Here is a 21,489-nt window from a genome sequence, read left to right as displayed (position 1 = left end):
GATGTGTGTGTGTGTGTTAATTTCTGAACATAAAACAACACACCGAGGCGCACCGGTGTGTCCCTTATTCATTAAAAAATTACACCCCAATGTTTATTATCCGCATTCTAGTTGCCTATTTTCACGATCGGATGGGCTCCGCCGCATAAGGGCAAACTCGCACTAATTATATGGTTCAGAACTTCTGCAGCGCACCGAACACCATCAGGCGTGGTACACAGCCAGCAGCAGACAGGGAACGGCGTTGTATCTGTTTAGGAGCTTAGGGATTATTACAACCGAAGGGCACTATGTGCAGTGTAAGTTGCCCGAGCGAAAAGGTGAAAATTTGACGGAAAACTCAAAGCACGGGGACGGGTAATGTTATGCAAGTGGAAGGGCATGGCGGTTCGAAGAGGGTTTCGTGCGGCAAAAATGAACATGAAGAGTGCATTTTGACACAAACTATATTAATAATTAAATTTTCAAAACTCTATGGCAATAACGTAATAAAGGGTGATGTATAAAACATAGGAAACATATAAAACAAAGCATAAGAAAAATTAACTACCTTCCACCGATAATGAATCCTGAGATACAAATGATCATTCTGGACGATTGAAACTTAAGCAACACACTCAAAAAAACACAAAACACAACGAACAAACAAAAACACACACACTTGTGGAATGTCTTTTTTTTGTTGAAACTTTTTTTTATGGTACTACATACAGCAAGCACGGATTTTCAAGAAAGTATAGTTCTGCTGTAACTATACTACTGTAATTAAACATAAAACATACAAAATCAATACAAACAAATAATAATTAAAAAAAAAACACACACACATAAATGAAAGTCCTTATGAAATGAAAAGTTCATTCAAAAAAAGAAGCATTTAAACAAACTAAACACACACAAGCACGCACGAACGACAAAAAAGCCGGCACACAATTACAAATGAAGATGCAACCTAATAGATCTAAGATACAAACGCACACAACCACACGCGATAACAATGTTTAAAATTCACACAGCAAAGCTTTTCATCGTCCCACACATCCTTAAACGAATCATGCCCGCCCGCGTATCCTTTTTTGATGATAAAGCGAGATCATGGGCAGATACTAAACATTACGCAAACAAACACACACGCACACGCACACTGATGGCCATACATTTACAGTTTCCCTTTCAGTAGTATGTAGGTGATGAGTTGGGAAATGGTAAAAAAAAGGATATTCTAGGTTCCTTCCTTCAATAAAGCCTTTTCGCAAACGCAGAGTTTTGGCTTCGTAGTACGGCGTCGTGCGCACTACACATTTTTGCGTGTTTGTTTGTGTGCGTAATTGTTTATATGGGCGTAAAATAAGGGTGGGTAGCATTTCGGGTGGTTGCAGCGCAAATGTATTGGTGGAGATGAAAATCAATACTTTAGTATCTGAAATAGTAACATCTCCTCGCTGGTGGTGTTGGCGGCCGCTGCCCGTTGCTGGCGAGTGTCTCGTGGGTACGCGATGATGCTGGCTTGGGTCGGTGGATGGGGGACGCACAGACGCCTCCCACACACGCTTTATGTTTGTCTGAGGACGGTGTGGGTATGTGTGTATGTGTGCTTGCTAAATTGAAGCCGTTTCTTATCAGTACGCTTTCGCTTTCCGCGTCACTGATTCATCTTTCTTCACTCATCTGTTAGAGCTTATCCGGTGTGTCCTTTTGAGTCGATGCGTGCCGATAGGTAAAGAACACTTTTTTCCTCTACAAGAATGGATGTGCACAAATATCCAAACTCAAATACCGTCAATCGATTTCGGTACAGTTTTGCACAGCTAATTTATCACAGGACGAATTGGTCGCGATAATTCTTATGCCAACGTTACACAACACTGCGTTTGCTCTCTTGACGTTGTTGAACCATCGCTTTCACTTTGCGCTTTGTAGTATGCTTTAGTTGCAAGCTATTACAAAGCTCGCACGACAATTCATTGCTATTTTATGCAAATTAAATACGCCAATACCTCTATTCACGGAAAGTTAACTAATCAGTTGGCAGCGGTACACACACACACACACACTCTTTTTCTCATTTCATTCTCTTTTACTATATGCTAGCACACACTCTCGTTTGCTCTTTCTATTTTTTGTGATCGATATAACTTCTTCTATCAGGATACTAGAGCCCATACACACCACTGCCGGTACCATACACGACGTCAGCATACGTCACAAAACACAACAGAAAAAATCGACCATAACAGGACACAAACACGACGGGTTACGACGCCTTATCGTAGAATTTAATCGTTACAATTTTCTCTCCACTCGTTTCCACGCAACAACGGTCCTTTTTCACGCAAGATTTCCACTCGCGAACGAGGTTAACCACTATCACCACGTAACACAGGCGCAGGGAGTCGACAACGCAGAGACGAATGTCGAAAATTTCCTACCAAGAATGAAATAAAACGCTTGGTTCATACTTTATTATCCTTCGCAAAAGCAAAAAACACGCACAAGAGCTCGCGCACCGGGTTTTCTGTGTGCTGTAGCGTCACAAAGGGGATCGAACGAAGCAAAACCCTCCCGGAGAGAAGACTCGTGGACGCGCGTCTTCACAGACGGACGGCTATTTTCTGACTTGAGGTTCGCATTCAAGAAGTCTCGCGTGTGCAGGCCGTAGCGCAGAGAACGCGTTTGCTGTGCCGCTGTGTACGTTGGTGTGCGTACGATACGCTGTGCTCGCTAAGGATTTGTGCGTGAGTATGAGCGAGAAACAGAGAGAGAGCGATAGAACAGGTACGGAAGCCACCCGACAGACAAAGAGACCTCAAATTTGAGAGAATGACGGTAAAATTCTCTCAAATTTGAGAAAATTACGGTAAAAGATCAAGAAGAACATGGAAAACGACGGCGAAACCCGAAAAAAAGCATGAAACCCTTGATTGTGTGTGTGAGCCGACAGAGTTTGTTGAAGCTAGAATTGTTTCCATCTCGTTCTGACCTACATTGTTATCCTGCGTCCTTACTCTAGCGTTCATCCCACACTGTGACGAGCTCAGTTTGCTGTGCGCTAAGTCCAGGGTGGACGTGTTGTGGGACTTAGCAAATTTTATATTTGTTTGTGCGTGAATGATGCGCGGAAGTTTGCAAGTATGCGCGATTGCTTTGTGCAGTGCAATATGCTGACCAGTATTGTGATTTATGTAGAGTTGATGTGCCTTTTTATGCCATTAACGTGTGGTGTTAGTTTTTTCCCTACACTCCGTGCTTGCTTCGGCAAGCGCATTGAAATGTAGTGAGGGAAAAAACTTTCGGTGCATGTTGTGGAAACTTCTTCCCCTTTTTTCACGACTATGAATTCTGTTGGTGCTGTGTTTGGTGTGTGAATGTTTATGCGTGTATTTTGGTGACAAATAGTGTCAAACATATTGTACGCGTTGGTACAGGATAGTGTTTTCGTCTTCCTTTTGTGCTTCTTTTGTGCTGCGTCATTCGCCGTGCGCACACTGTAATCCTGTGTGCAGTGAAGGATCGTTTTTTCTTCTTGCGCTGTTTGCCGCATCGTACGCGCACCCTAATCCAGTGTGCAGTGAAGGATCGTGTTTTTGTCGTCCTCTTCGGTGTTGTTCGTGTGTCGTCGTGTTTGCCATGCAGCGAAGCATGCGACATGACACACACTGTTACACGTCTTACACTATAATTGTAGAGCGGTGCTACAGCCCCGCCTACTTAAAAATCATGTAAAAGCTCAAAAAATCAAAAACAGAACGAGAGGTCGCGATACGTTTTTGAATACGGGCGCGCGAGAGGCACATAGGGTTTTCCGATTCGAGCAGTGGCTTCGCGTCAAGTAGTTTAAATGCCCATATTTTGCTATACGGGCATCGTGGATAGACGATGAAAACATCGCGTAAACTACGCAAGGACGAACGCTACTCTCTCGCATACCAATGCGAAATGCAACGTCATAAGAACGAATCAGGATAACCGTATTCGTGTGCGTGTGTTTGCTGTGTTTTAGAGAGTGAGTAGATAGTGTGTGCGTCAAAGGCACCAAATCACCCCGAAAAAAGTTTTTTCCCCTTTTTTCACATTTTTTGCAAAGAAATCTGACAACAAAAGGAGACAGGATTGAAATGCGTAATAAAGGCAACAAGGCGAGCGCGAGTGATCAAAAATAGGATGGAAAACAAAAACAGAGAGGAAAGAGACAGTACAGTAGAGTCTCTTGATTTGGTTTTTTTATCGTATTGCTTTCCAGCGGTCGCAGCCAATGGTTTTTAAACAAACTACAAATAACGCTTGTAAAATAACATTTTACACTGTAGTTTGCGTATAGATATTGATGCTATAAGAGTGTTTTTTTAAGTTTTATGAAGTAAATATTTAAATATTTCTCTAATACGTTAGTATAGAACTAAACATAGTTTACTAGTACGTTTCCAACAGTAAAACAACGTTTTCTGAACTATCTTTAGTAGCATTGGAGACTGCTTGAGACTTTACTGTAACAAAAACCTTTAGTAATCTGGATGAGAGCAATAGCGAAACCGCGAGAGTGATAAATGGAAGAGAGTGCACGCGTAAATCAACAGGAACGGCAGCAGCAGTAGCATCTAGCAACGCTGGATGTTCCACAAGACGAACAAAAAAAGGAACGAACACCAGACAAAGAATAAACTCTTGTCTGTTTTTTTGGAGGAAAAAGACGTTTAAAAGATGCGGGAAGTGCAAGGAAAAGTTGGAAAATTAAAGTGTAATGCCTCAGGGTTCTTGGAAGTTGTAAGGTTCCCAACACCTCCACAGCAGAAGCGACAACAATTCCAGCAGTTTATGAATGAATGGTTGAATTTACTAAATCTGTTGTTAACTCAATGTTAATACCATTTAATAATGAATAATTTTCTGCCTGTGGAGAATTGCGAATAATACGTAATGAAACATGAAAGCAAAGAATGTTTAAACAAATCCTTTTCCTTAACAACAATAAAAAAGACAAAAGACTGCTCCAAAGGGAATTGTCCTGTAATTGTCTTAACACTTTATTCGAGAAAAAAACACTTCTTTAACAGGAAATAAGACAGCCATCAACCACCAACGTCCGACGGGAACTCGTCGGAACGTTCCACTAGAATGCACACATTACGCCTCGCCATTCCGCATGTTGCGTAACAACAGTAGAAGCACAATAGTAGTAGTAATGGTATATAGCTGTGAAGAAAATGTGTACCATGCTGCACACGAAACACTTGTTATTATGCATTAGGAGACATTTAGCGAGGCAAAGTGTGCTAGGCTTAATGGTAGCTTGGCACCAGCCATTCCACCGCACATACGTTCTGCTAGCGAATGGCAAAATGGCAGCATTTCTTTTGCGTGCCTCTGCACTTTTCCAATAAGCTTTAAGCGGAGTACCAAGAGCCTGGATTGTTTCTGCCTCTTAGTTGGATTAGTGCCGATCGTGTTATGACCCTTACGGACGGATCATTACACTTGCAAATGAGTCTGTGATGGTGGCGTGGGGATAGGGCAGGGCTTAGTACTGTAGGGCTATCACGTTGTAATGGGTGCAAGTTACACATTTCTGCAAAACTGCTCGTCTACCATCCTTGGGAAAAGGAGTGGTTAAATGCACATTGCACATAGCTGCAATACTTGGCAGGAATGTCCTGACACGCTTCAGATATTGCAGATTGTCACCAGATTTTTAAATTAACCATTCATCAGTTCCTTGTTAGAAGGGGAAAGATATGTTTCGCGATGTATCTTTTATCCATGCATAAAACATGCCAGATTCATGATACGTTTCTAAAGTCATCACACAAGACTTTAACGATTGTCAACGATACGTGCCGAGATAGAGCAGAAAATGCCCGACAAAGCTGTACGAATGGGGACACAAAAGGAGACATTACTGTTTCACTGTGATTCTTGAAGTTTCTTCAACTGCTGTCCTTATCGCAAAACGTTCTCTTGGCAAAAATACCTTTGCATCAACGTTGTGGTGAAAGATAACGAAAATATAGTTCTTGGTTAAAATGTAAAATTGTACGACCACTTATAGGAGGCAAGAACGTTGGACGAAGAGCTGCACACGTGACAGTCCCAGACATAATAGTATGTCTTCCACTATGCCAAACCACACGTAGTGGACCATTTACTGTGGCGCAGGTAGCAGAAAACCGGTGAACAATAAATAGCATGGGGTTAAAGGATGGTTTTACCGTTTACGTTCCACAATTGGGAGCATATATTTCGCCTTCTGTACGTTAAGAAACAGGGAGTATGAATTTCCCTGCAAATTTTCTTCACCACGTATCGGCTTCTCGTTGTGGATAGTCAACCTTCCTGAGTAAAGATGAAGGAAAAATAAGGGTGATGCAGTGAATCGCCTTGGAAGCGTAGCCTCTCTTTCGACACCCGAAAATGAAGTTTCCCTAATAGAATTCGTACGGCTCAGTACCACCAAATCATACTTCCCCCGGCAAGCTGAATATTGAGCCTCCCTTTTACGAATATTATACCACCTAACCAAAAAAAAAGACTTACACTTAAAGCCATTACCGAACCGGGCATGCGTTGCAGGACGCATTTAGAAATTCTCCTCCACATCCCACAGCGAACGGTTTGCTCCTTCGACTGGTTCTCCATCATAAGCACATTCATGGAAATGTGCCGAAAAACATAAAGACATTCTGACTAAAATGACGATTATTGTTCGGCCTAATAAATGGCGCATTAGAAGAGTGCGGCGTCGGGCAAGTCGAAAGGTGGAGCAAATTATGCGAAAATATATAAAAGGGAGTCTCTCCATTTCCGTCTAAGGGATGCTGTGAATGTACTGAGGTTATTCACCCTGGAACAACCATACCAGCCGAGTCGGATTTTTCTTTTGTAACGTATAGTAACTGTGCACATTGCAGACTTCTCTATTCAGGAGTGTAACATTTCTAATGAACATTTTCGACATGATTCACGGCAACAACAAAAAATACAAAACATGTACTGTTGTGCAATCTTCTGTTTGGAATCGCGTATTGTATTGCAAATGTGTTGTTTTATTTATTTTTTTGAACGAAGGATACTCCGTAGTCTTAATAGAAGCGGCTTTTCTAGCCATCACAAAGCTTCCATCAAACAAATGGAGCATGCTACTGCAGAAAAAGGGCACCATTTATAGGTTAAATGTGTAACTTCCTTTGTGTTAAATCATAACTTTTTTTTTCTTTGGACGAATGAAAAGGTTTGCCATAACTTGTCTCGAAATATTCAAGCCTGCGGCAAACGATAATGATCCTCCATCTTGGTTTGCGCGATTAGCACAAATCATTTATCCCGCACAAAACACAACAACCTTCTATTTATCTTGGTTGTTTTTGTGTTTTCCGTGATTCGTTATCACCGGCTACCAGAAAAAAAGATATATTTTAAGAAGCAAAAGTCACGAATCAACAAGATCTGGGAAGGAATAACAGTCTTCATGCCGCTTGATCCTCAAATATAAAAAGGGAAGTCTTAGCAGATGTAAACAAGAACTAGAAGCAAAGCGTAAAATCAATAGCTAAATCATATCCTCCTGATTCTTTGGCAAACGCCCTGCCGTTCTCCAACGCAAACAGCAAATGTTCTTTGCAAAGGCGGTAGAAAAGTCGCCCGTAGTACAACGTAGAACCTACGTGAGCCTGTCCGCGCGTATTATTGATTCGATGGAGTGAAAATACATCAAGCGCTTCGTCCTTTAAGGGAAAATGTCAAAGACCTTTCCTTATTCCCCACTGTTGTTCGATTTTCTTTCGCAGGAGGGTGGAAGAATGTGGCCTTCTTACGGCTTATAGGCTCTGTGCTATCGACAGGCATGCTTCACGACGTCGTCAATACAAGCGCTTTAATTTGTCGTTTTTCGATATGAAAAGTAATAAATAAGGGTGCCATTTCCGTTTGCCTGTTCACAAGACCCGGCAGGATTTTTATTATCCACCCTGGAGGGATGAGGTTGGCCAAAAAGGAAGACCGCAGACTGCTGACTTTCTTTGAGATGGTAGAAATCAGAACGAATCGATATGCGCTTCCTTGCAAACATGTTACGTTAAGAAGTACTTTTCCAATCCATCTTTAGCTGGGGGAAAATATTTTAGGCGACCATTTGTTTACTGAGTCCAAGAGAAACTTTACTTAGTTTTTGGAAGTAAACACAAAATTCGTGCCCATATTTCTACGCCTAACGTTCAAATTCTTCTAGACGAAACCTCAGAGCTGCAGCATTCGCCGTAAACACAGATACAGGGGTATTTGTCGTCTTTTTGCGCATTGGGGGGAAGAATATAACGCCCCTTTTCCGAAAATGGTATAGATCCCTTTTTCCCATCACCATTAAACGTACATCCCCAGTGGAACGATATGCGTACGACCGAAGCATACGTCCTGACCTTCCCGGCCCAGCAGCACAAGAATTGTTTTTATGGTTTAAAGTTATTTTTATGCAGCACCCGGTTCTGAAGGGATTTGATCCGCGACCAGTACGCGTTGGAGAATGAGTAACAGGAAAAGTTTTCACCCCACTTTTTATCACGGTTGTGGGAGTCGGTTCGATAGAATATGAAGCTGCCCACTTTTGCTTGCGTCACGGTAAAGCGAGAAAAAAGGGGAGCCTACAGTAAAGTGCACAAGCGTAGCATTGGATGGTCTTATCATTAGCTGGCAGCATTCAAAAGGACACGCTGTTGCTACGTGGGAAGCTATGAATTTGGCAGGCTTAAAAGTAAAATTCAATTCCACAACCCATCGTTACAGATGGATGGTTGGAGCATGACGTGAAATGTTATTTCGCGCTCTCTCTCTCTATCTCGGGTATGGCTTTGCTGATAACTATGCCTATAGTAGATGAAACTATTTTTGCTGTAAGCAAAAAACAGCTGTCCATTTTTTTACTACACTGTTTGTATTAGCTGACCACAATGACGTAAGGGACCGTAAGGGAATGCGAACGTTACGGAAAATTAATGAGAATTCTTGCTTCGGGAAGGGCAAAGTCCGTTTTCTTAACTTTTAATTGCGACAGTCATTAAGAGATAAATTTCAACTGGATCCTTCAGTTCTTAAAGATAATTTCATGCTGTGTTTCAGGAGGATGATTCTAACATGAAGTATAGCAACTCAGAGCAGGAGCAAAGTTGTTTTTGATCCTTTTAAAAAGGTTGTAAATTCAACATAATTGAGATTTGATATGTTTTCTTTCTTTAACTCTATCTTTACTTATGATGGTGGTAACGCCATTTCAGCCACTTTATGGATGCATACCTGAAAAGAAACAAACAAAAATAATGTGTTACTATTCTTGTTAAAACCAGCGTACATATATCTACTACTATCAAGAATACTTTTAATACACGTTATGTTGTGCACACAGAATCCAAAATTACCAATTTGTACAGTTCTATTAATTTTCAACTCGATTTAACCTCACATCTTATTACGTTTCGATAAGTTCATTTGTGCATCAAAAGTTCCACTTCTTCCGCACATCTCACTAGGGCAAGATAATACTGGCACTAATTGCCATCCCAGGTTCAAAGGACACGGGGACTGAATTTCCTACCTTCTGAAGGTTTCTCTGTGTTAAGCGGAAGTACGCATTTGTATGCATTTGTGCACTGTTGCGGGTTCGAAATTGGAAATACAAACGAAATGGTTTGTGCATAAGCAATTCTAATATGCTGGAAATTCCCAGTTTTCCAATGCCGACGAAGGACGACGTCCAGCGGAGATCTTGTGTCGAGGCTAATTGCTCTCAGGCGTCATGCTCTGTCGTACATTCCCTTTTCAGACATTTTGAAGATGTCCGACCGATTTGACGATAGGGGTAGGGAACTCACAGGACGTCTTTTGCATGCATAATTTGTCGTCCAGAAGATCCAAATATTTGTAGTTTTGCCGCCAGAAGAAGGTTGGCGGGCCAAGATGAAACACTTGACATTTTCATAACGCAATCGTCGCCGGCAAAGACAACATGTGATATTTGCATTTTCATTCCGATCTTAACTAGTGAAAACACTTGTGCCACTGCTTGTTTTTTGGACAATCGTTTTGGGATCAAACCAGACATCGGGATGCTGCACTGTTTGTGAGCGATGTTAAGATTTATGTACAACTACAAACTTCAGAATCATTGATTCTTGTCTGGTTTACATAACCAAATGCGGGACATTCTGGAAAAAAATCGACGACCTCGAAACAGAGAGCCAAGGGCTAATGTTTTGAGTCTCTCTCCATGTACACAAACTATCCGGGAAGCATAGCTTTGAGAATGGTAGACGGTCGAATGCACAGCGGGATCGAAAGCGCTGTACGCGATCTGGGTGGTCTTGCTGGAAGCATCCGATTAGCCCGAAAATCGATGTAGCAGCGCGATGTTAATGATGATGAAGATGATGATGATGCAGACGAAGATTACGGAGGGATCTTTGCGTGTGTATCCCGTCGTCGTCACATCTCCGATTATGTTCCCGGGTTCTAATAGCGGAGGACAACCTTCCACATGCATCAGTAGAGATTCGATGGGAATGCGTGCGATTGGAACTATGACGGTTGTAGCTTGAAACAAGATAATTACCTTCCATCAGGGTGAACTTTTCCGAAGGACGGTTCTTGCTAATTCTACGATTGAATGCGTGCTCCCGAAATTATCTGACAACGGTGTTTCGGTATCGGACATCAATATATCAAATTTCCTTCCAATTTATCTGGTGAGAATGGTACCTTCCGTTACGTTCCTGCTCAGTGGGCACAAGAACGAGCGTCTAGACCATTGCTTACAAAACAAGCAGCAAGGCAAATAGGACATATCATAACAATGGTTTATCTCGTCCAGTTGTTTGAAAAGATAATGGATTTTAATGATTCAGTGTATTGATGGATGCTTTGAGGTTGAAAGTGGTAGCACGAGTTTGGAGCAATATTTCACTTACATCTACGTTTTCATATGATTTATTACTAGAAGGATGGATAATCTTTCCTCATAAAAAATCAACAGACCTAATATATGCAAGTACTGCGAATTGCTTAGCTAAACATTCAATATTCAAATTTATGATGCACGTGATAAAGCAGAATTTCTGCACTTAGCTATGAGATAAACTGTATTGAAAAACCACTCTCGCCATTTTCGTTCCTTCAAGAGTCTTTTTACAGAAAAACACATCGTAAAATTTCTGCAAGCAAGTGCCCCATCGATGGACCAGACACGACGATCAATTTTTCAGACGTCACATCGTCGCAATATTTTATGTGTGCCGTACTTTATGTTGTTTACGTTCTTTTTTTATTGGTTCTTCCAAATGCATGTCGGCTGCAGCAGCAAACAACAATTAATCATGCCCTTTGGCTATGGTTTGGAGTCATCACTGGAAACGGGCAGTATAACCCGATGCAACCCATACTTTAAAAACAATCCTCGAATGTGCTAGGATGAACAGGATGGAAGAATGATCTAAAACGGTAAATAGCTTGGACCAAAACCTACCATTTAAATTGTTCACTTTTTTTGGCAGAGATTTTCTTTCCTCCTTTTACTTCCATACAAATCACGAATGATGGTAAATGGGAAGGAATTTGCTTCGATCTTTGCATACGAAATTCCTTCTTTTCTTATCGTATCCAGAAGGGTGAACTTACTGTTCACTTGATTCAGGGGGAAAATATGCGATTTATATAAGCTTTGATGGCTTAGAATTACATAAAGGAACGTACCATCCGGAAGGAATCAGCTTCAGGTTCCTACTCTATTTTGCCCTTCGTACCAGAAAGAATTGTCAGTAAGAATGCAAAGCAAAAGAGCAATTCGATCCGCCCTGCCCCCTGCCATTAAAATGTCACCGCATGTCCGGTAAGGACGGAAGCATTGCATCCTCCCAGTGCATACAGAGTCTTCCAATGGACAGAAGGGAAATGAGAAACCTGCAGTGCAAAGGATATTGATAGAATGTGCACAAAGTGATGCAAGGCTAGTCATGGAGTAAAGTGTAAGAGAAAACATGTGTCCAGCGGATGGGAATATGTTTCATCGATGAAAAATAAATGCAGGATAAAACCTTTCCTAGCTTTGACAGCCCTTGGGAAGTCTCCTGGGAGTGAAAACGTAGTACAGGATAAAGGAAAAACAATAAAATTTTCTAATTAATTGTATCTGCTTGATTGGGCTGTGGGAATAGATCCTTCGCTTGGAGCCTGTGTGGCCTTTCGGTCGGAACAACATCAGAAACTGACGACAGTTTAGACATTGAAGCGGAACTCGATGTATCCTTTTCGTGTATCCTTTTGGAACATGATTTTGAAGATAAGAAAATAAAAACTCCTCCTCTTGTTTTAGACGATTCGATCGGGTTTGCAACGAAATGGGACGGAATGTCCTATGAAAATCCAAAGGATACACTTTAAGGATGGAAGGGAAATATCCAGCACAGTAGCTGGCCGGTCCAGTACTTACTACCGGATGAGCAAAGATTGTTCCTCTGGGAACATATCTCCGTAGTATCATTTTTCGCCGGCAAACGACCTTCATAACAGACCCATCCGGATCATGGATGAACTCAGAATCACGTACGCGTACGAGCACATTAAATAGCTGCTTATGCTCCTTTTCCGACCGGTAAGATAAGAAAGCAGAAAAAAAGGATCACGCATCCAAAATCAAAGGATCCGACAGTAAAATCTTATAAATTATTACGATCGCAATTTATGTGTGTTAGAAAATCTCGTACCCGTACACGGTCCTGTTTATCCTTTACGAAACGATCTTAAAAGGACGATTTTGATATTTTTGTACCAACCGGAAAAGAAGACCACTTGGCTTGGTAAATAAAGCGGAACATGAAAATAGTGCCAGAAAAATATGAAGATGTTACTCCTTTTAGTTGAATGAATTTGAAGAAGGTTGAAATGGGAAAGGATTATTCGAAAATGTCGATCTAATATCGTTCAAAGGACGTACTTTATAGTAGAGAATACAATTCGTGAAACGATAATACATGGACCATTATAAAACCAATGTCTTCTGAACTTTGTTGCAATGTTGAAATCAAGTAAAATGACAAATAATAAAATGTGTAAAAATAAATAAAATTGCAATGTTTGCATAACACATCCTCAATTTCTGCCGCACATCAAAAGTTACTCGGAAATGGTTGGACGCCATCGGTTTCATCGTGAGTCAATATTTGCATTCCAATAGACGTCACAGTGCCACGTATCACATCGCTTTCGCGCATTGGCATGTGAATCAGATCAAAAGGACAACGACATGCTGGTGCAAAAACTATAGGGAAGCAATTTTTGTTATTCGATTTATTGGTTTCGACACATCAGGAAAGCTTTGCTTTTCTGGGTTATGTTTTATGTTCCTGGCTGACATTTTCACGTTCACTGCAGGTTCATGGAAACGAACAAACTTGTACCAGATTTTACACTATTGACAGACATCCATAGCGACAAGTAAAGCGCAATGGAGCAAGACAGAAAACATTTTCCATCGATAGCTATTTATAACGGAAAACTATCTGCATTCACTGTGTCGAACCAAAAAAAACCCTCGCAAGAGGAAAAAATCATGAAAAAATGTATAAAGCTCCTTCAGCTATAAAAAAAATTATTAGAAATACTCAATAATTGTGCTGTTTTTTTAGCTAATACCCGATCGATGAAGAGACTAAGCAGTGGATGGAAAAATTCGATTAGATCAAATATTTGACGAATCTCTAGAAGAAGAAGAAAAACAAAAAAGGCACCAAACAAATCCGGACGATGTCCTTTTCCGTCACTCTAGTCTACCTCCTTCATGCTTGTTTAAGAAGAGGCTTTCCTCCAGCAGCACCTCTTGGTGAAACGGAATGCAAAGAAATGAAGCAAAATTTCTTTCACCTTCATCCTATCTGCAACGAAAGATGCCTAGCAGATCAAATCGGGCGTAAAACTGCATTCTCCAGTGGGTCTTTTTTCTCGATCCTTTTGCGGACATTATTCTTTAACAAAAAATACCAATAATAGGCCCTCTGCATCCTTTTTTCGTGTCGTAGAAGGTTGGATGTATCGGGAGTAGTCCCGAAAAATTGACGATTTTTCTTTGCGTTGATCCTTTTTTTGTGTTAAACATACTTCTATCTACGACCATTACCTGTAGCAGGCGGAATAGAGAAATTTTATGCTTCTATGTGCAAAAGGTTTCCATTGAAAATTGATTCAATTATGGGACATGAGACTTGGCAACTCATCAACCATTCGATTTTTTGTATTTTGTTAAAAAAAGCTTGAAGCTTCAAGATTAGCTTAAAGTTGTGAATTTTTCCTTTTTTATGCTTGTTTAAGAAAGAGTAGGGAAAGGACCGAAATATCATGACGAAGAAAATGAATCAGTGAAATAAACCAGAACTATCGTTTCATCTTTAGAGTAGTTCGAAAGTATCCTTTATGAAACAAAAGTCGTAAAATGAGAATATAATGTATATTTACTCGTGAAATTTAAGTAAAACGCTTCACCAGTTCCCATGAAAACTAAATTAAAACCATGCTAATTGATTTTCTTATTAAGCGCAGCTTAACCAATCGTCCTGCCGGATAAACAGGTAGCTTCCATCCTCCGACATTAGTTATACTTCCATATCAAAAAGTATTACGCTTAAATGAGCGGTTAGAATTTCGTTCAGGGAAAATATCCACAGAAGGAAAAAAACTAATTGGAGCTCTAACGCTCCCTTGTTACACGCACAGGACAAGCTTATTAGATAGTGTCCCAAGACACATGATTCGTTCCTTTCTGCTAGCTATATTCGGCTGCTGGTAGTGACTTGCAGGAGGTGTATAGTTTACACGATTTTCTTCGATTTGGAGATTCTCGAATATCAAACGCGTTTGCCGCCGCCATCAAAATGCTGTTGGTACTGGTTTCTCACCAGTGAAGATTTGTTTGATCGTGGCTCGTGCGTTTCGATGGATCAATATTTAAACAGGACAAGAGCGAAGAAGCAACACGTGGCAGAAGCGCCCTGGTGCAGAGCATTTCCAGAGAACGACGCCTCAAATCGCATACAAACATTGACATTTTAAAATCGTGCAAAGTACTGCACGCACTGCTCTTCACAAGATACTTGCGTTGAGTGCCTGCTGTCACCAGAAGGAGAAGTACTTTGTGAATCTCCAGTTCAAAGGAATCAAAACAAGCATTAATCCGAATGTTGGAGGACATCGTAAAAACCGTATTCTCGTTGCAGATCGATGCCTTCGGCGACAGAGGATACGGACGAATGATCTCGAAGACGAAGGAAAGCCTTCCGAAAGCAGAACTCGAAACAGAAAAGGAAGAATCGGTAGCAGCTGCCGCTGGGATCATCTGTTGCTTTGAGCGTTTCATTACTTTACATTTACCCGTAGGCGAACCTTCGCAACAAGGCGGTTTGCTATGGGCATTTGAGTGCGTGTGGGTATGTTTTTTTGCTCTGCCCTTATGTAGAGTTTTTTAAGCGAAACTCAAAGAGCAGCTAATCCAGACCCATCGGAAGAGTTGTTAAAATATGGTTTCTTTGGCAAGATTAGAGAAAAAAAAATCCAAAATAATAGTAAAGCATCATAATTCAATAAGTACCATATGTTCCGAACTTGGTACTTCTAAAGCTAGGACAGAACAACGAATCATTTTCATTCAGTTACAGGAATATTTTATAACTTTATAAAAATTATAACTTAAAAATTGTTAGGTGCTTCTTTAGAGAAAATTTTCTAAAGAGAATTTTTTTTTTAAACTAAACCTGATTGAAAGGTTTTGTAAAATTTGTAAAAAAGAATATCCATAATCACGATTTTGAACCGACAACGATGTGCAAAATATATAAAAATATATAATATTTCTATACATTTGCTCTGATTGCAGGTAGTTTTTTGCAAAAGATTTACCAAAACGGAATTCTGAAAAATCCAAATGGTAAAAAGCAACAGTATAAGCCGTGGAATAAAAGATACACAAACAACTTCATCCGAGCATATCCGTAAAGCTACTGTCGATGACGCCCGATTTTCTTACATTCCGTTTAAATTTCCTTTCTATAGGAAAAAGGAACGCAACACGGAGAAAACTACAAGCAAACAAACGTAGAGCTTATGCAAAAAGTGGCTTTTGTCGCTGTGTTCGACGAGCAAGACGAGAGGGTTCATCCTTCCGGATTATTATTCACCGTTCGGCTGAACACGTGTGAAGGGAGGAAAAATCTGTTTCGAGTTTTTGATGCATACAGTTACTCAACAGGATGCAACATCATCTTCATCACAATCCGATTCCGATGATGGTTTGTATTATCAAGGATTTTGAAGCTTTTAGCTTGCATTGGGTTAAAATGTTTTACACAATGATTGTAACGAATACAAACCCAGTGATGTCGGCGAGGAAAAAACAACATAAAACACTGCAGAATACTGAAAATATACAACACGAATTCATGCCAGTTTCAGCTCTATTAAAACGTAAAGCAATATTTACAACTACCACTTCAAAGCCAATGCTCATCTGATTACAGTTGATGCACGCGTTTGTGGTCCTTTCCTGAAGAAAAAATGCACCTGCTCCGTGGATTGGAGACGTTACTTGAAATCTCCGCAATCAAAAGTCCAACCGAAACCTGAACCTGGCTTTTGATGCTGGAGCACCTGCTGTTGTTGCCGCTTGAAAGCTCAATTCAAAATGCAATCTTGCATGCCGTGTACAGTGCAAAAAGGGCACGCGAAAAAGGGAATACAAAAGTAAAACCTGGCTTCAAAAGCGAACTTTGGTTCGTATTTGGATGGCGGCTGCTACTCAGTGGATCTCGTTTCAATCCCTGCAAGCACATAAACGGTGCATATCGAGTGCATTGTGTCGAAGGTAACAACGATAAGAAAGTTCCATCAAAGTTGTATTTTTAACTTGCCGAACTGGTGCAAAACAAGCGTGAACAGTTTTCACCGTTCGATTTCGTTGATTATTCTGCTTATAATAACCTCCCACAGGAGAAGCGAAGGAAATGCATCGCCAGAGTGCAATTTGTTGTTCATATTTCATGCATTTAAAAACAACGACGTTCGTGCAACACCTGGCCAGAGATTCCGTGTACGCAACGGGAAAGAAATCAAAAGTAAAGTTGCCTTGCAGCGAAGGGTAGCAACCAGTAGGTAGGAGTGCATTAAAAAGCTTCTCCCCAACACGGCTGCACCGAAAAATGATAATTATGTAAGCGATCGTCGTGTCGCTCTTGGGCAACCATCGATCGATAGCAGTGAAAAAAAACAGGACTCGCCCCAGACAGGCAGATGGTTCGGCGACTTGTTTTGGGCATGTTTGGCTTTCCCCATTTCTCGCGATGCGTCACCTGAAGCGTTTGACCAACGAAATCCTTTTTTTCATGTTAGCAGTGAACAGTGAAAACCCCCTTAATTTGTACCACTTTGCTTTTGGGGCCGGGCTGCTCAAGGTGTACCATGTTTTACAAACGCTAAAGACAAACATCTTTGCTGGCAACATAATCCGATTCCAGTCACGATTATCTCGAAAGGATTTTTGGGGACCAACAGATAGCAAAACCAAAAAGGAGACCGGTGCGGGTTATTACACATTTTTAAAGCTACGCCAGGTGACGAACGGTGTTGTTGGATTCAAGTTTATGGCTTCGTTTCTTAACCAAAACTCCTTTGAAACGGTGTTCATGCTTCACAGAACCTTTAGGAAGGATTCTTTAGCAGACTGGTTCCAAAATTTGATACGCATATCTTGTTGTGAACCTTTCCACATTGAAGGATGTCCTGGCGAGTTCGGCGATCCATCGTATTTTGAAATCGTTATGCAAATTACCTCACATCACACAAACGGTTACTTCAAATCGACCATCTGGTGTGACATCAGTTCAAAATTGTTCAAAATTTTAGTTATTGATGAAGCAAGAAATAAAGTAGAGGAATATCCCCCCGTTAGGCAATTCTCGAGTGGCATTGACCTGAAAACTGTAACGGAGTAAAGTGTTAATTGATGTATTAAGTATTTTTTCACACTTTTGTATGTGCAAATTAAATGTCCGCGATCGCCGTTTGGATGCGAAAACCACAAACATTGGCAGAGCTATTAAATAAAACTGGAATGTTATTGTTTCAAATATTAGTAAGCCCACATCTAACATGATAAATCAGGCGCACAAACATGACAGTTGCCTTAATTTCTGTTCCATTATCTTCACAGCCAAAAAAGGGTGACATTTTAAAAGCTTCCCGCCATTTTCAGCTTCATTTGCATATAACCTACCAACCGGTGACCGACATAAATAATTCGTAGACTCCCGCCAACTTCATCACACAGCACTGCTGACAATTTGCGCTGTGACTAATTGATCACAAACTATTAACACACGATGCGGCACCGGTCCAGACGAAATAAAACTAACTCTAGCCGGATTTCCGGTGGACTACTGATGTTTAAATCACCACCAACAGCTTCTGTATCGATGCGGCAGTGGTGTGGCTCTTAAACTGCGGCGCGGTGTATCAAATGTGTCCCCCTATTGTAGTGATTCCGGTGGTGATGCTGTGCAGTGAAATTAATTCTATCCTAACTAACGATTCCAAACGTGAAGCTAAACAACGTGATGACGGAGCGATATTTCGATGATTTTTCCAGAGTGTCTTTAAAACGTTGGTTTTATTAAAAACAGCTGCCATCTGGTGTTTGGGAACCGCGCCTAAGGATGGCGTCAAAAACGATTCAGTTTTTTATTTTAATTGCATCTCACACGCATCAAGCTGAGCAATCAACGGTTCGGTTGGGGTGGGATGGACAAAAAATGCCAAATATACGAGATATAATCGATCAACCGTACACAGACAAAAAAGTAATTCGAACGAGTGTGGGTGCCGTTTTGTTGAATAAGAATATTTGGATGAAGCGAAGGATGGAAAAGTGCAGCTGCTAAGCTCGTCCAAGGGCAGGCCAAAAAGACCCGAAAAAGAACCTCTCTAGCTGTAACTCGCGATGTTCGGATGGACAGAAGACGAATAAGAAGAGTGTGAAGAATATTACTTACTTATTCAGGATGAACCTGTCAAGTAATGCGGGCGAGAAAACCCAATAGCCTGGACGACCTTTTGCTTGGTCCGTCCTGGTTGTGTCCTTTGCAAGATGCACTTTGGTCTGGTGCAAGTCAGAGGAAGAACAACAATAAAACAGCATCTAAAGAGACCTACGATACTGTAGGAGTGTAAGGAAATGCGGAAACGAAAAAGATTCTAAACGAAAAAGCGAACTCCATCCCTCGGTAGAAGAATTCCTCTACATGCGGTCTAGAAATCGAAACACCGAGCTGTTAGGCACACTTTTTTGGAAGATGAAAAGCAAAGCAAAATAAGAAAAAAAATGCCAGGTGCCAGGATGGATAGTTTAAGGGCCCTTTTTAACAACTTTTCCACTACATGCTGGCTACACTTTGCGGCTTACTGAGATGAGATTTGTATTTAAAGGTATCAAAAATTGCATTGTTTTTAACGGAATTAAAATAAATGGATTTTTTTATACAAACCTGAAAAAGCATTAAAAAAACAAAATTACGATTACAATATTTTACAAAGTTCTAAATAATCGAATTTCCTAAAGCTAACGCCATCAATTGACACCGAACATAGCACGCCTCTTTGCCTTAACACGCACAGGGCAATAGCAAACCTTCGCGATCAATTATGCAAATGATGTATTAGGAAGTTGACGAAACGGCAAAATTGACAGTTCGCGACCGATTTACCATGTGTCACACGTCTTCAAACTGTACGCTTTCGTGCGGAAAACGTTCGTACATTCAGTGCCATTCTCATGCCAATGCATTGAAATGATGCGAAAATGCACTGGACAAAACAACCATGCCGGCCAAAGAGAGCCAAATATTGCAAATTATGTTTAATGACGTCCAATCACCAGTGATGATGGGGATGATGCTTATCGGCCCCTTTTTCCAGGGACGATTCCATTTTGAAGGAACGGATGTTGAGCAGCAGGTGAGTGCAACACTTTTCTAACGATCACCTTACGCTGAGTGTGGAAACGCATTAACCGATGCATCGGATCGTTTTCGTTACCGGGCACGGGACAGGTGTGTACAGTCCAAATTTATTAATGAGGAACGTAGCCTCTGTTGATCGACTGTGTTGCGATCACTCACAAACCGGAGACATGAAATTTGTTGAATGAATTTCAAAAATTCCAAAGAAAACCCTTGCAATATCGCCATTGTAATATGAAATTGATTTTAAAAAAAGGAATGTAATTAATTGTCATCTGCAAAAAAAATCCATCGAAGACTTCATAACAACAATTTACAAAGCACTGCAATAGCACAAACATTGTTTTTCTCTTAAAAGCTACTAGCGCCATCTATAGAGAAATGATGCGAAGCAAATCATACCGCTGGAGCTTTCACGGCACGAAAGCTTTCATAATTGACAGAACAGAACCGGTTGGAAGCTTTCCTTCGCTGTACTTGTTATTTAGCAATTGTGACTTTCCGTTTGTTACAATGTTTTTTCTCCTTTCTTTTTGGTAGAAAATTTGTTGCATTTTTGTTAATCTTTTGGATGTTTTTTGTTCATTTTCATTCATTTTCTGTGTGTCAGAAGTTTGCGTTTTTTAAATGTTATAGTTATTAAAGTTGTATTTACAAAACGCCAGTCTTTTAATTAATTGTTAGATCAGCACGTTTAACTTTTCATCTAGAGGTGTGTCAAATTATAGATAGCAAACAATAAGCCTAGTCAGGTCAAGAGTGACAACGTAGAGTACGAAAATATGAAGAAATGTTGTATTTCACTTCAATTGTCACCCAGCGGCCGCCTATCTTTTACGCTTGAAGGTAAACCGGAACGGGCTTTATGGCAAAAAAGCATTCGATTAAGAAAAAGGAGTTTAAATCGCGGATTCGAAGAAAAAACTGAGAAGAAATCACAAAACCGCGAAGACACTATTCGGTGTCAGTAGTGAGCTTTACTGCTGCCCAAGGAGAGGGTTGTTTCGTAACCGAGAGCGTAACACACATACAACAACCCGACAATGGAATACCGCACGCTGCAGCGGTGCATCAGACGTCATGCAAATGAGAGGCGGCGATGATGTCCGGCGTCAATAAGAGAAGAAAACAAGGCCAGATAAAAGCAGAGACCGATGGAAGCAGCACACGGGCAAAAGGCTTGAATTTTTCCTTTCCACCTCCGTTCCGATGATATCATAAATGGCACACTTATGCTTGTTGCCTTCCTCGTTTTGGTGCAACGCTTTCCTGTCCATTTAACCATTCCGCCAAAACGAGCACGAACAGACTGAACTGGAGGGTGGAAGAGCAGCGAGGCCAGATAAAATTGGTTTTTCTGTGATGCTACAGGGATGGTCAGACGATGGAAAATTGCCGATGAAGAAAGATGCAGAAATATGCAGAAGTGTAGGCCGACTGGTCGCAAACATACGCTTAATGTGCT

The 21,489-nt window shown here is 40.8% G+C and overlaps 1 protein-coding gene across 4 annotated transcripts in view; it reads right to left on the bottom strand.

Moving 5' to 3' along the window:
- Positions 1 to 21,489, bottom strand: part of LOC125771769 (IQ motif and SEC7 domain-containing protein 1-like) — a 117,677-nt gene that overhangs the window by 24,892 nt on the left and 71,296 nt on the right. Inside the window, exon 1 of one of the 4 annotated variants that reach the window (XM_049442748.1) lies at positions 1,413 to 1,822. The exons of the other annotated variants lie outside the window; for them this stretch is intronic. Within the exon in view, the coding sequence (XP_049298705.1) occupies positions 1,413 to 1,435 (23 nt within the window). The 5' untranslated portion in view covers positions 1,436 to 1,822. Of the gene's footprint in view, positions 1 to 1,412; positions 1,823 to 21,489 lie in introns of those variants that run through there. 4 annotated transcript variants of the gene reach the window in all.

Source organism: Anopheles funestus, chromosome 3RL (assembly GCF_943734845.2).
Source record: "Anopheles funestus chromosome 3RL, idAnoFuneDA-416_04, whole genome shotgun sequence".
NCBI classification, from domain to species: domain Eukaryota; kingdom Metazoa; phylum Arthropoda; class Insecta; order Diptera; family Culicidae; genus Anopheles; species Anopheles funestus.
The sequence above is the reverse complement of the archived record's forward strand: the minus strand, read 5'-3'. Positions and strand labels throughout refer to the sequence as shown.